This window comes from Limanda limanda, chromosome 21 (assembly GCF_963576545.1).
Source record: "Limanda limanda chromosome 21, fLimLim1.1, whole genome shotgun sequence".
Lineage (NCBI taxonomy): Eukaryota > Metazoa > Chordata > Actinopteri > Pleuronectiformes > Pleuronectidae > Limanda > Limanda limanda.
The window spans coordinates 15,953,085-15,966,912 of record NC_083656.1 but is presented as its reverse complement, the minus strand read 5'-3'; the positions used below and the strand labels follow the sequence as shown (position 1 = coordinate 15,966,912).

The 13,828-nt window shown below is 41.0% G+C and overlaps 1 protein-coding gene across 1 annotated transcript in view; it reads right to left on the bottom strand.

Annotated features, from left to right (window-relative positions):
* The window catches only part of LOC133027440 (ras-related protein Rab-26), a 72,342-nt gene extending 63,454 nt beyond the window's left edge, over positions 1 to 8,888 (bottom strand). The window contains 3 exon segments of the mRNA XM_061094451.1: positions 5,525 to 5,635; positions 8,384 to 8,594; positions 8,596 to 8,888. Of these exon segments, the coding sequence (XP_060950434.1) occupies positions 5,525 to 5,635; positions 8,384 to 8,594; positions 8,596 to 8,888 (615 nt within the window).
* Between the last annotated feature and the right edge of the window lie 4,940 nt (positions 8,889 to 13,828).

The window sequence follows — 13,828 nt, the reverse complement described above, 5'->3', positions numbered from 1 at the left end:
ACGTCTATAACTCATTATTTCCACCAAAGAGCTTTTTTGCCTACAGATTGTCATGACACTCTTTTTTCCGTTAAATGTCAGATGTAATTGGTACCACCGGTTCAGTCAAGAAACTCAGTGGGAAAATTTCCACACTGTGTCATCCCTAATGCAGTTCTGATTAAAAATCGGAATCTGGTCAATTTAAATGGGTTTTATAAGGCGGTCTACTGGGTGCCATTCTAGTTGATATTTAAAATCGTACGTACCCTTTAAATAATGTTCAGGTGGAGTTACTCCCCCACAGCCGTCTGACAGAACTGCTGTGTGACTCTACTGTGTTACGTAAACTGACAAAGACATTATGTCAAGGTTGATGCGAGAAGAAGATGGACACCTCAGGTAAAAAGGCAGCTGTATATTTGCACATAGAGAAATACGGATGTAAAGCGAAGCCCTACAGATATGAATGATTAATTCTAGACAAACTAAAGCAAAACAATGCATTGATGAGGTGAGTGAACGTGTGGGAATCAGTTTCTGCCGCTGTGCATGCACCTTTAACCCTTTTTTCATATCGTGGATCGTCTCTGGTGTACCTGTACACCGTTACTATGACAACCAATTTCTGTCCAGAGTGTCTGGTGTCCAGTGCTAATATTTCAAAGCAGACACTCAAGCATAAAGATGAGATGGTGTTTTTTTAGAGATTTTTTTTCTTTCTGATTTGCCTGCAGGCTGAAGATAGCTGCAGCCTCATTAAGATTCACAGCAAAGGGGGGAAAAAAGGCGACCCAGGATCGATGGACGGCGTCTGGGAGCCTGAAGAGCCACTGAGGGACCGCAATCATCATCAGTCTTCGGCTGACTGATTCCAGTCCGTCCATCAGGATTGTCACACAGCGTGATAGATAGGGCTTAATGCATGTGCCTGTCCTAAAATTCATGCAAGTACAGGTACAGAACCGAGCAAGGATTTACATGGATAGAGATCGAATTTGTAAAAATGAAAGGAAGTGATTTAATAACTGGGACAGTGGACGTGAGTAGTAGATTCCATCTCACACCGATAGTACGGCCAACTCTAAAATTAACACAATTCCCATGAACACAGTTTCTTCCCACTCTTATAAAAGGAGTGTGAATCACACGCTTGACACTCACACTCAATGTTCGAGACTTGAATTCCAATAAGCTGAGGGGCCAGCAGCCAGGCTAATCCAGGAAGAATAAGAAACAAGAGGTAAAGTGAACTCTAAAACCTCCTCAATCTCTTGATGAACTAATGAACTCCCCTCCGCGTCGTGCACCTTTTAAATAAATCACTGCATTGTCAGTACCTTGAGATTTTGAACTAGAATGGCGGTTAGTCTTGTGTGTGGAGCGGCATCATGTAACACCACTCCAGAACATTTCATAAAAATCCTATTAACAGAACGATGAATGGTCAGGGGTGAAAACATATCCTCCTTGACAAAGGTAAAAAATAAATATTTAAGTGGGAAACTTTTAGAAAAGTATTTTCTGACTACTCTCAGAGCAGCCTGACAAAAACATAATTTCCTCTCCATCTTCACAGAGGAGTTTCAACATGTTAAGAGAGATTTCACTTTTATCTTTTCACTATTTCCTTCAGGTTTTTCAGGTGTATGCCAAGGTCGATTTGGATTTCTCTCTAAATTGAAACATGGCTCACAAAGTAAAATGGAGAGCACAAGATGATTCTTCTCTTGTTTGCAGTTTAAGCAGGATTTAGTTTCCTCTTCATCTTTAGTGAACAGAAAATGTTTGCCATACATTTAACAATTTGTGGCGGCTCGCCAAAATATTACCATTAACTGCCACATGTTGATTTTCTCTTTTATTTATGTAATTTTTTTTACTGAGGACAAAGATATTGGAATTGATTTCTCTCATGTCCATTCACTCCATCCAGCATCTACCACCACCACAAACTCTCTGAGGCAAAGAAAGAATACTTGGAATTAAACCTGCTCTGACTATTCGGAAAATCATTTCTGAAAGTACATAATTGGGAGAAGGAAGACAGACATAGATGCATCTCCACTTCCTCCAAACATCTAGAAATTAAGCCAAAATATCCAGGATATGAAGCTGCCATATTGCCAGTCTGTGTAAAAAATGTGCGTACCTTTGATGTGTCCTTTGACGCTTTTAATCCATGTCCAATAACACACCTGAAAGTGCATTTCGCATGAACAGGCATGCACATACTAGTGCACACAGGAGGCCTTTGGTTGTTAGTTCTAGAAAAAGCTATTGGCTGCAAACAAGATTGCTTGAATAATAGCACGTCCCAGAATTTTAAAATCCAGAATTGAACAGCACAACAACGTGTAGCAAAGTCGGTTTGTGTGCTAATGTTCTAATAAACATATTGCACCTTTAACGACATCTTTAACTTGTTTTAATGTGGGGTTAAAAAAAAAAAAGTGCCTTCTGAGCAATTTTATCTACAAAAAAAATATATATATATATATATATATATATACAAAAAACTTTTGTTATAGTTCAACTTTCCAAAAGATTCTCAGTGAAGATTTTCGCTAAATGTGGCCAGACAAACTTTTTCCTCCCTGAGCCAGTTGCTGGTCGTCGTATGTCCACAATAACAAACCATGTCACATGACAAAGCTCTAAAGGGCATGAGTGTGGTCAACATTGTCCTCCTGTCATGCTCTGGCAGGCTGCTGCTGCTCCTACCAGACATACACACACACACACACACACAGACAGAAAACGATCTACGTCAGTCCATGGGGTGCAGAAGATCAATGATTAACCGGTCAGATGCACTGCTGCATCACTTCAAGCTGAGTGAATGGTTGGTGAAGGGAGAAAGAAGCCAAACAATGGATGTGAGTGATAACACACACACACATACACACTCATCAAGCAAAGAAGCGGGAAGAGGCTCAGACACACCCTGCTTGTCCTCCAACATAGAAACATAAACATCTCACCAGCACATCTTTACCATTTCTCCCAGGAAAAGACAGAAAGGAGAACAGACGAGGGAAGTGTTTGAAGTTTGATTTCTGACTCAAATTATTTCAATCAGCCAAAAAGAAATATAAATAGATGAAAACGTCAGGGAAGAAATTAGGATGCGCAGATTTTGTCTCAGGGGACGCATACTTCTATTCCTCCTTGTCTTTCATGTCGGTGGTCACATTATTGCACAATCCTGACTGGGCTGTAAATTGTGTTCAACTTTTAACCAAAGAGCAATTTTACTTTATTCAAAAAATTCCCACCCCAGTATGTTCTCAGTGCTGCCGAGTTTTTGAAAGAGCCGACACAGTAAGGGAGGAGCACAACTTTGTGTGTTGCCCCATATTCACAATACGACAAACATCAAACCAACACAAATATGTTATTATTTCCCACAGAGCCGAACGGCTGGGTAAATTGGCCAATGTGTGAACAGATAACAAGCTTGTTTTTGCTTCACTGATGATATGATTTAGCTTCTTGCAGGGCTTAACAGTTAGAAAAACCGTGAAGAAAAATCCGCCAACCAAGTAACTTAGCAACATGACAGAGCAAACTGAACTTCCCATTCATAACTTTGAAAACCAAAAGCAACAAATGAATACAAAAAAAGCAATTAGCTCTGGTGGACTTAACATGTTCAGAGAAGAGAGTGACGGACTAGCTCTAATTAAATCAATTGTGTAATAGAATTTGCTTAAATTACGATTATTATTATTGTAAAACAAGGTATAATTGAAGTGTTTTAACACACAGACATGGATCATTTGTATATGTGCATACAGCTCCTAACTTTTAAGTATGGTGTCAAAGCAGACTTATTTAATGGCGTATTTTTTTCTGTCTTTATTGCTCCAGAAAACACAAAGTAAAACTATGTTACAAACACACTGAGACAACGAGAGTGAGGACATTTAAGCAAACTCTCGCTTCTATTCTATGTTTTTTTGGGTGACACTCTGAAATAACCAACAAATCATTGTTAATTATCCGCTCACTCTGTCACCCTCCAGAACCAGGGAAGTTCATGCTGGAGGCAAAGCATCTGTCACATTCAGTGGATTAAATGAAGAGACACAGAGATTCCAGTTGCTCGTATGTCAATTAAACAGCGACGATTTCAGATCCCGGGGCTGTTGAGGTTTTTGGATGTGAACGTTCTCTGTTCTGGTTTCTTTTTGTTTGTTTTTTCCAGCTGCAAGGGCTTTCTTTCATGAATATTAACATAAGACGATCATCTATTTTTACCTCTGGTTCGGATGTAAAAATAATGCTTTCATCCCAAAAACAACGTAGTGCTGTGTGACGCTGTATTCCCCACCACTGTCCTATTTCTTCAGGGGTTTTGCTCCAGGAAAGCAGCAATTGTTCAAAAAGCTGTTTCCTTGTTTAGTGATTGTCCTTTTGCTCCGTCTGCAGACTGACATGTTGTTTAAGAAAATGTCAATCCAGGAGAGGAATAGATAACAGTCACCTAATTGCAAAACACACAATTATGTTTGGAGCCAGGAGCATCAATTAACACATCCTAGGACCTCATGCTGCATCCACAATGTGTGTTTCAGCTCAGCACTCCTCTTTGGACTGTTACACGAGCTCTGTAAGTTTCTCTGGATGACAGCATCGAGCCTGAGAACACCTCCTTGGGGAAGGTTCTTGCCAAAGAGCTGTGTCAGATTCTGCAGTTCTAGGGAACTTGCTTGGGGGAGCGGCAAGATGGTAAAAGACTGAAACAGGTCACTGCTTCTGGTCTGCGGCCGGCACACATAAAGTGTGGCTGTTCTTTACTGGCACTCCAACCCCTTGTTTGCAGTTTCTCACCCGAGGGCACAATGGGTTTGCCATTAGCAGTATAAATTAGGATTAACCCATCAATAAATAACCTCACTCTAAATTAACTTTTTTAATTTAGCTTAATTAAGTTTAAATGTGTTGTGTCCCATAGGGACTAAAAGAGTGTAAACACATTTCAAGTTACATCCTCCTATAGAAAGGAAACAACAGGACCAGAACATTGACCATTAAAGCTTTGTTGTTGCAGCACAAAACTCTTTTAGGGAAACAATTCTCTTTTTAATCAAAGACTGAAATCCTGAAGTGTGCTTCAATGAATTTCTGGTGTCCCTCGTGGTCCATTTTCCACTAACTTTAAGTGGTTTCACACATACAGGTCAGAGGAAGTATTACTCAGCCTCTGAAAACAGTTGTGTTAAGTATGCAGGTAACTTTCACAGGTATGAGAAACCAGACAGTATTTGGATTAATAATGCAACAATTCTGGCCTTCCTGTGGCCTGAATGAAATTGATGTAAAATAGCAAATGTGGCCCAACTATCCCTAAGAAGATTTGGTGCTTTTTGAGCAAACCTGCGCTGCTCTCTGCAAGGTGTAATCTTGATGTGAACCTAAAGTGGCCAACGTGGTAAATGGTGAATATGGCCCAAATAGCTGAAAACAAATTTGGGGCCACATACCATATGGAGCTGATCTGCTGAAACTATTTTGCAATGGGGCAAAATAAGACACTTACCCTGAAGTCGATGCCCACAGTAGAGATGAAGCTCCCGGCTAGAAAGGCTCCATCTTTGAAGCGAACCAGCAGACAGGTCTTCCCCACACCTGAATCTCCCACCAACATCACCTGAGACACAGGTGGAGGAAGAAAGACCTCAGCTGAAATCTTGTACACACATACACACACTTCTCAGTTGCCCATATACAGGAGAAATGGATTCAATTATTAATATCATTCATATTTCTATGAACCAAGAGCTTGTTCCTTTCTCTTTCTTTCTCATCAGACAAAAAAACTCAAATTCACTCAGTTCAGTTTTGTATCATTTGATAATGTTTGTGTGCCCGACTACTAACCCAAGCACTGTATGCACTAATGCTCCTCTAATTTGATATTTAAAGATTCTGGCAGCAATGCATGCTAATATGAAAGGTCACTGTGTTGCTGAGATGAGTGGGATATTTGAGACACTGATCTGTTACATCTGAGCGCATTAAACAAAGGCAGAGTTGGGCAGTGATTTTTGGCAGTGCTGCAGGGAATAAAGCGGAATAATAAAATCAGAAATGAAGGGGGGGGGTGTCAAGACTACACTGCATAAGTTAAGGCACATTCACTTATTTGGTCGTGCGCGGCCAGCGAGCCCAGGCCCGGTGTTGAATTCTGTTTACCCGTCGAGATGTGTTACTCCCGCTGCCCCCCCGAGCACGTTCTCCTGCACGGTCTAGCTCTATGTGCAGTACACACACACACTGTCCAGCACTGCATTATTTATCTCTCTTTTACAAGTTCACTTACTATTACTTATGCCCAGTTCTGCACTCAAGTGTTGGCTTGTGTGAAAAGACAATCTGCACAAACATAACTTAGTAGAAGTACCCGCCAGAGTGGGCCGCTGGAAGAAATGAGCCGAGTCCATCTTCTTCACAATGAATAGAACCGAATGTGATTTAGATGCAAACCACAAGTTGATCAGATGACACTTTGTATCCTTTGAGCTGAAACACTTTATCCGAACTAATGAATTATTGAATTCACTGAGAGACAACAAGTACAGATCTATCTGCCAATGGCCGACTGGCTCTCTGAATAAGGCTTGGGAAAGATCCAGTATATAAACAGCCCTGTTGAACAGCTCATCATCCAACCTTTGATTTCTACCATGTTGCTCTCTATGTTTAACTAAGTTTTAGAAATTATTTATTGTTAATATCCTGGAAAAAGTCGTTTTTTGCCCAAACTGCACGTTTTCCTGCCACCTACTGACTCAATAAGGGCATAACTTGACCTGAGGCAATATGAGCAACGAATCACAACAGAGATAAATTACCTGCAAAGATTAAGTCAGTCTGTGAACTTAAGATCTCATTTGAATCTACACTGATCTCATAAATTGCCTCTCTGAATTGCAATTGTGGGAAATCCATTGTGGTGACAGCGACCTTTAATCCCTGACACCGTCGGGGGGGCAGAATTATTACATGCTGCCAGCCACATGATGGAAATTTGCATATGCTCAATGTAGATCATCATTTGTGTTCATCATCTCCGATTCATAACGCATTATTGTCATGTGTCATATTGTATTATCTCTGTCATATATTATGCTGGAAAGCCAATGGGGCTTCAACTTATGATAAATCTATCAGGGTTTTTTTCATTATGTGATGTATTCAAACAAAACAATCCAAATCTCAAAGACATTAATCTAGTTTAATACTTAACATGATCGAACTCTGTCTGAAACACTATGGTATAATGATACTCCAAAAGAGACATGCAGTTTGTCATATAGGCTACAAGCAAGCTTTAAAGGGATAGTTCACCCCAAAATTTAAATTGACTCATTATCTACTCACCACTTTGCCGATGGAGGGGTGGATCAAGTGTTTGAGTAAACGATGACTTTTGGAGTTTTAGGGGTAAACAGTGTTGCTGCCAAATCCAATATAATTGAATCAAATGGTGGATAATTCTTCAAACGTAGAAATACATCAGAAAAAAAGCCTAAAGCTGCGTTCTTGTGTGGATCACAGTGACATTACTTCAAATCTATTGGATTTGAGTGCTACAATTTTTACCCCTGAGACTCCAGAAGTGTTTAGTGTAATCAATCACTTCACCCACTCCTCCATCGGCATAGTGGTGAGAAGATGAGTGAATTTACATTTCTGGGTGAACTATCCCCTCAAGCTGCTTTCAGACATGCAATAAACTCCAGAGATCCACCAGACATTCCGGACTTTCTCCGGCCAGCCCCCCCATTTCACCGTGTGCGGGTGGTTGTGTTGATGATGTTTCCATCGAGACAGACGCAAAAAATACAAAAACTAAATAAATCTCTGCATGAAAAAGTGGGGACACTTACGAGACACAAAAAAAGGGATTGAGAGCTTTTAGTGATGAGAGCCAACGCTGGGGTCTATGTGCTGTCAACAAAAACACCTGATCTCCGCAGCAGAATGAAAACCTTACATCCTGCCTCTGCTTGTCAACGGTTATAGACTTGATCTCAGCATCCCCCAACTCTGACTGACTTCCAATATTCATGGTAGCAATCTTATAAAATATATATAAGTCAAGTTTTAAACTTGTATGCAATACTTTATTTACTGAATTTATCTTATTTATATTATAAAGTGTCAGATAGAAAGTACACTAGTATCTTTCTCTTCTTGGCAGGAATGGACTTCCATACAATTACCTGTAAACATGGCCATATGCTCTTTAACTTTGTAAACATACTGGTCAACAACGCTATACTGGCTTAAGTCTTTTTCTAAAATTCTTTCTTTGGATCTAAATGTTCTGGACCTCGCAGCAGCAGGGATCGCACCTGTGGACATGTTGAAAAACCTGTTTCCAGAATCTCACCTTGAAGGCGATGTCGTAAAACTCTCCGCTGTTGCTGATGGACGGTCTGCTGGGGTAAACCAGTCCGGAGGACGGAGCGGCGGCGGCGGCCAGACCTTTCCCCGTCCTCCCGCCGCTGCTGCTCGGCGACGCCTTGGGGCTCTTGGCGCCCCCTTTGCCTTTTACCCCCTTCTTCCTGGACATGGCCCCGATGACCTGTTCAAGCCCCGGGGAGAGGAGAGAAAAAGCGAGGAGGAGATAGTGTGGAAGAGACGGGCGATCTGCTCAGGCTGTTGTTACTTTTCCCTGTTGCGATTGGAGGCGAATAGAAGTTCACCTGTGCGTAAAAAGCATGACTGTGCGTAAAGCGCAGATCGGTCGCGGACCCAGTGAGGAGGAGGCTGTTGGGCTGAGCCAGCTGTGGTCCCGGTGCAGCAGCTGGATGGATGTGAGGGTCTGGTTCACTGTGCAAACAGCTTCTCTCCTCCCTCCCTGCTGTTGTGATGATGGGAGCGCACAGAGCCATGGTGCGTCCAGAGAGAAACTCCACCCTAAAGCACAAATAACATGACACTTCCACATTGAGTCAGTGGCTAAACGTTTACATGGAGACCAATATTCCGATATCAACCAGATAAAATAATCTGAATAAAACATATTTAAATTGTTTTCTGGTGACCTTTTAAAGGGATTGTTCACTGAAAAACGAAAATTCACTACTTCCCACTATGCAGATGGAGGGGTGGGTGAAGTGTTTTTGTCCAGAAAACACTTTTGGAGTTAAACAGCGTTGCAGCCAAATTCCACTGTCATTCAACATTCAAATTCGACTCAAAACCGCGTCATTGACACCATGTTTTGAGCCTAAATGTCGTCTGATATCCTCCCGCGGAGCCAAGTTCACGTTCGAACTGGGATATAAGCTCGCGCCCAAGGGTACACGCGGAATGTGCTGAAGCATCGCTTTTATGGATATTGTGGATGACACCACAGGAGCAGTATGGAGGCATTTTCTGTTTTTTTTCCTAATGTTTTTTTCAATCAGTCCCCAGTTACTTCACTTGTATTGGATGCCGGGGGTGGAGGAGTTCTTTAAACTGAAACAAGAGGCAACAACAGAATCATTGTGCTCTGCCTTTTCTTCGTCTTCTTCTCCTTGCTGCTTCCCACCATGCATTGCACCTTTGCAAACAGAAACGATGTACGTGTTTATTTACATACACTGTGGGAAGGTGAGATCTGATCATAAGACACGAGGCAATTGAAATCATACACGATATACAAACTCTGTTACATGAGGATGTGAATAGTGTCACCTCTATATCGCGACTGTGAGGAATCTGGATCCAATTGTGCAACATGGAGATGTTGGTATCCAGGATCTTTTGGCTTCATTTTTGGATCGTGGGAGGAAGTGAAGATGCGTCACGATCTTTAAATACAGTCTATGGTCCATACCAGCTGTCATTTCCAAACCTGTTTTTATTAATAATCACCCCGAAAGACAGGGGCCCAATTTAGAGCTGTACAAGAAATACGACGTAAATTCTATTTAGAGTGTGTTTTTTATTTTAAAAGTACAGCTTTGGTTATGGCACATATTCAGTGTGTGACCGCCTGTGACAGGAAGCTTCACATTTTCTCCACAGACACTTTCGCATTCAAGGCTGGCTTCACTAAGCCAGTCAGATTCCACAGTATTATCACTCACCTCCTTCTGGTGTGGGACAGAGTTGCAGCAGACAGGCTGTAAAATGTGGGACTACAGCATGACACGAGGTGCATGGTTTACATAATGCTTTTTTCTTTTATTCAGAGCAGCTCCAAAGCAAAAACATTCTCGCTGGCTAAGGGAAACATTTGTGCTAAAGGAATTGTTCCAGGAATTTTTGAGAAGAGGGTTCGGAGAGAGTTGAGGTGAATGAGAGGGCAGCAAGTTTTGAAACCAGGATGGAAGCAAAGAGGGGAAAAGGTGAATTGTCATGGCAGCAACAAGAACTCAAAAAATGTGTTTAACTTTTTATATAATACTTAAATCATCATTTGAACAACAATGTAACAGTGCACAAACTCTACCTCCACCAAGGCCCAACAGGCTCCATCAGGGTTCCATCGCATCCTGGAAAACCTCGGAATTTAAAAAGTACTTTTCAAGTCAGGAAATCAAACTTAAATAATTGACGAAAACCACAAGATCGTGGGAATAATCTTTATTGTCCTGGGATTTATTTTAAAGTTGTATTTCAGCCCCCTACATTGATCACCTACAGTGTGTATTTGATTGAAATTGATGTCACAGTTGGTAAGAAGCTGTGCAGAATAACAGGCATGCTCTCTGCCATAACGGTAAAAACCTATTATAACATTATCTGTTCAAACAAAGCTTTGGCAATAACTCACAGCTCACTATGTGTACCTCATAGTGTGACTTCCTTTATGTTGAAGGAGGTTGAGCATCATAGTTTTGTCCGAGGTTCAAGTTCATATAAACGCCGGAGTTTCAAACATTTCAGGTTGATTTTCAAGTAATTCGAGTAACAAAAAGAGGTCATGGTAAAGTTCTCTACAGGTAGCCCACAGTGATGGATGTAGCCATTGATCATGAACCCTGCCTCATTGAAAAGAAGGAATAAAAATAGGGTTAATTATGTCCTGCTGAGAAATAAACTAACCAACCAACAAACAGTTACGGGTGAACACATGACGGAGGTAAATGTTATTTCACTTCCCCCACTGTGATGATACAGATTCTAAATTATTTGACGTAAATAAAGAAAGGATGATCTGTACTCTGCACTGCTTACTCACTTGCTGTGACGTACACATATGTCCCACACAAGGCTTTTCTGTCTATTTGAGTCTATAAACGTCCTTTAAATAGAGATTTTTAAACCTGACCAGTGCCCAGTACAGCAAGGAGCTGCTCGACAGCTCTACTTAAAAGTCATATTTCCATCCATGCCTCTCTGACGTGATTCACTTACTTTTTTATGTCCAGACTTTCTCAGCAGGGAATTGTACCAACAACCCACATCCTTTTGGTCACAAGTCTTTGAACATCACCGCCGCCCCCACTTTAATATTATATCACAGACTGGTAGGATGTGAGGAGCCAAACTGGAGCTGCAGAGACGAGACAGACACATGTCTCTGCTATCTTGTTACACAATCGCAGCGCAAAATAGACCTGTCGCGTAATCGGCACGTTCACAATTAAAGACGCATAACACGGCTGTGAGAAGCGACTCTGCTTGGAGATTTATCCGTCTGTCCAAAAGCGGTGAACACAGCAAACAGGATGCAGATGCATTCGGTGGTGAGACTATTAAAAACAGCCATGCTGTGCAAGTAGTGCATTGTCGAAACCAATGAACTGCGAAAAACCGTAGGAGCCCAGACACCATCCATCAGCACTGTAATAACAGAGTTCCTATACATCTACAGACACAGCGATGGGACAAGCGCATTATCTTCTACCTACAGTCCACATCATAAATATTAGGAAAGCGTCTGCTCTGCAGGCTTTGCGCCGCAGCATATTTGATTTATGGTAAAGGAATGGATAGTAAAATATAATGGCATTCGGTAGAGCACATACATCCACCAAGGCCCAACAGTTCCCTCAAATTCAATCAAGCTGCACCTCATTGCACACACTCATAGAGTCCCCAGTCAATATGCCGGAATTTTTCATTAAGATCCATGAAGTCAACGCCATGGCTGAGTATTCCCACCTTAATACCACAGTCACACATTCCCAAATGTTGCAATGCCTAATTTGTGTGAGCAAGGGGGTGAATACAACATTGGTGGTGGTGTGGTGAAGCAAATCCTTAGTATGGCTTCCTGTGGAGCTCAACTTTGGTGAACTTTGACCTGTAATACTGGCCTGCATGTGGAAAATGGATTCGAGCAGCCAGGATTTGTGATGTCACAAACCTAAGAAACCAATCTTGTGTGTCTTGTGGCTCTCTCTGGATGTATTTGATTTTTTAAAGGTTTAACCCTTAGCCAGGTCATGCAGCTTTTAAAGTACATTATATAAGTAGTCTTTTTTTTTTTTTTATCAATAATTTTGGATCGGTTCTCGGCATCAACAGATAATCAAAGTCCAAGCATCAGAAACTGCATTGGGAAGAGACCGATGATAACAGAGAATCTTTAACTACAGGGAGACAGTATTTATCTAAGAAGCAAGCACGTTAACTACAGTGTGTCTTAACAAATACACACCCACTGTGATACACAAACAGAAACAAATCACTCTTGTGTTCTTTTTTAGTAGCACAGCCAGATGGTTCATTGTGGATCTGGAGCTCATGGATCTTCAATTCATCACAATCTCACACAAACGGCTTCATAAATGTCTCTCACTCTCTTTGCAGACCATGATATGTGGCACCAGAGCCATTCACAGAACAGGGAACCAACAGGAATCATTTATGGTTTAGACGCGCTGCTCATACGGAATGAGTGAGCATCTCAGGCAGCTCATTGACAAGACAAATGTCTTCAGATGTATGCAAACGCATGGATAAGGCTCAGTCAATCAAATTGAAAGACACACAGAAGTCAGAGAAGATTTTGATTAATTATGCAGCAAAAAAGGATTCACACATTTTTAATTTAGCAGCACCACGATTGAGGAATATAAAACATTGAAGTCACTATTACAGAAATGAATGATACAGTATAAAATGAATGATGTTATTGGCTGAATAGACCCAAGGGATATCAGTCTGTCAGTCAGTCAGAAAACAGGGTTCACTAGAGGAAGGACTTTGGGAGAGTAAAGAAAAAAGTAGGTAGAAGTCCAGATGGCAGCGATTAGATTGAGGAACAGATCCATCTAGTGGCATCTCTATGTTATCACAACTTCTGCAGAAGCCAAAGAACACAAGCCAGTATCAGTATGGTGATGACAGTTCCTTAGACAACCCCAAACCTGCAGATCTGCTCCTGTAGTAACATTTTGGATATGTGCTCTTTTTATTTGGAGAATAACTGCAAATTTTATTTTCAATTCTTACTCTGTTAAATACAAGAGAATTAATGTGACCTGTGAGGTGTTTATTTTAGGAAAGCCAAAAGAGGGATTAAAAGGCTCACTGTTGGGGTGAAACTGTAAAACAAAACCAATATGATGTAGGTTTTTATAAGAACGATTTGCAAAACTATTTTGAGGGTTGTTGTTTAATACTGGGAGTACACTTTTTAATGGTTGTATTGAAAGGTGCTATATAAATAAAGGTACCTTTATTATTATAATTTTACGACTGGAAATCAAATCCCAGTTTCGCTGAGCCTGTTCTTAACCTGAAGTTATGCCAACCAGATATTAGCCCAAACATTTTACACCGCGTTCCACATTATTATGCAAATCGGATTTAAGGGTCATAAACATTCATTTTTTAGTTTTTGAATTAAACTCATGGATGGTATTGTGTCTCAGGGCTATTTGGATGA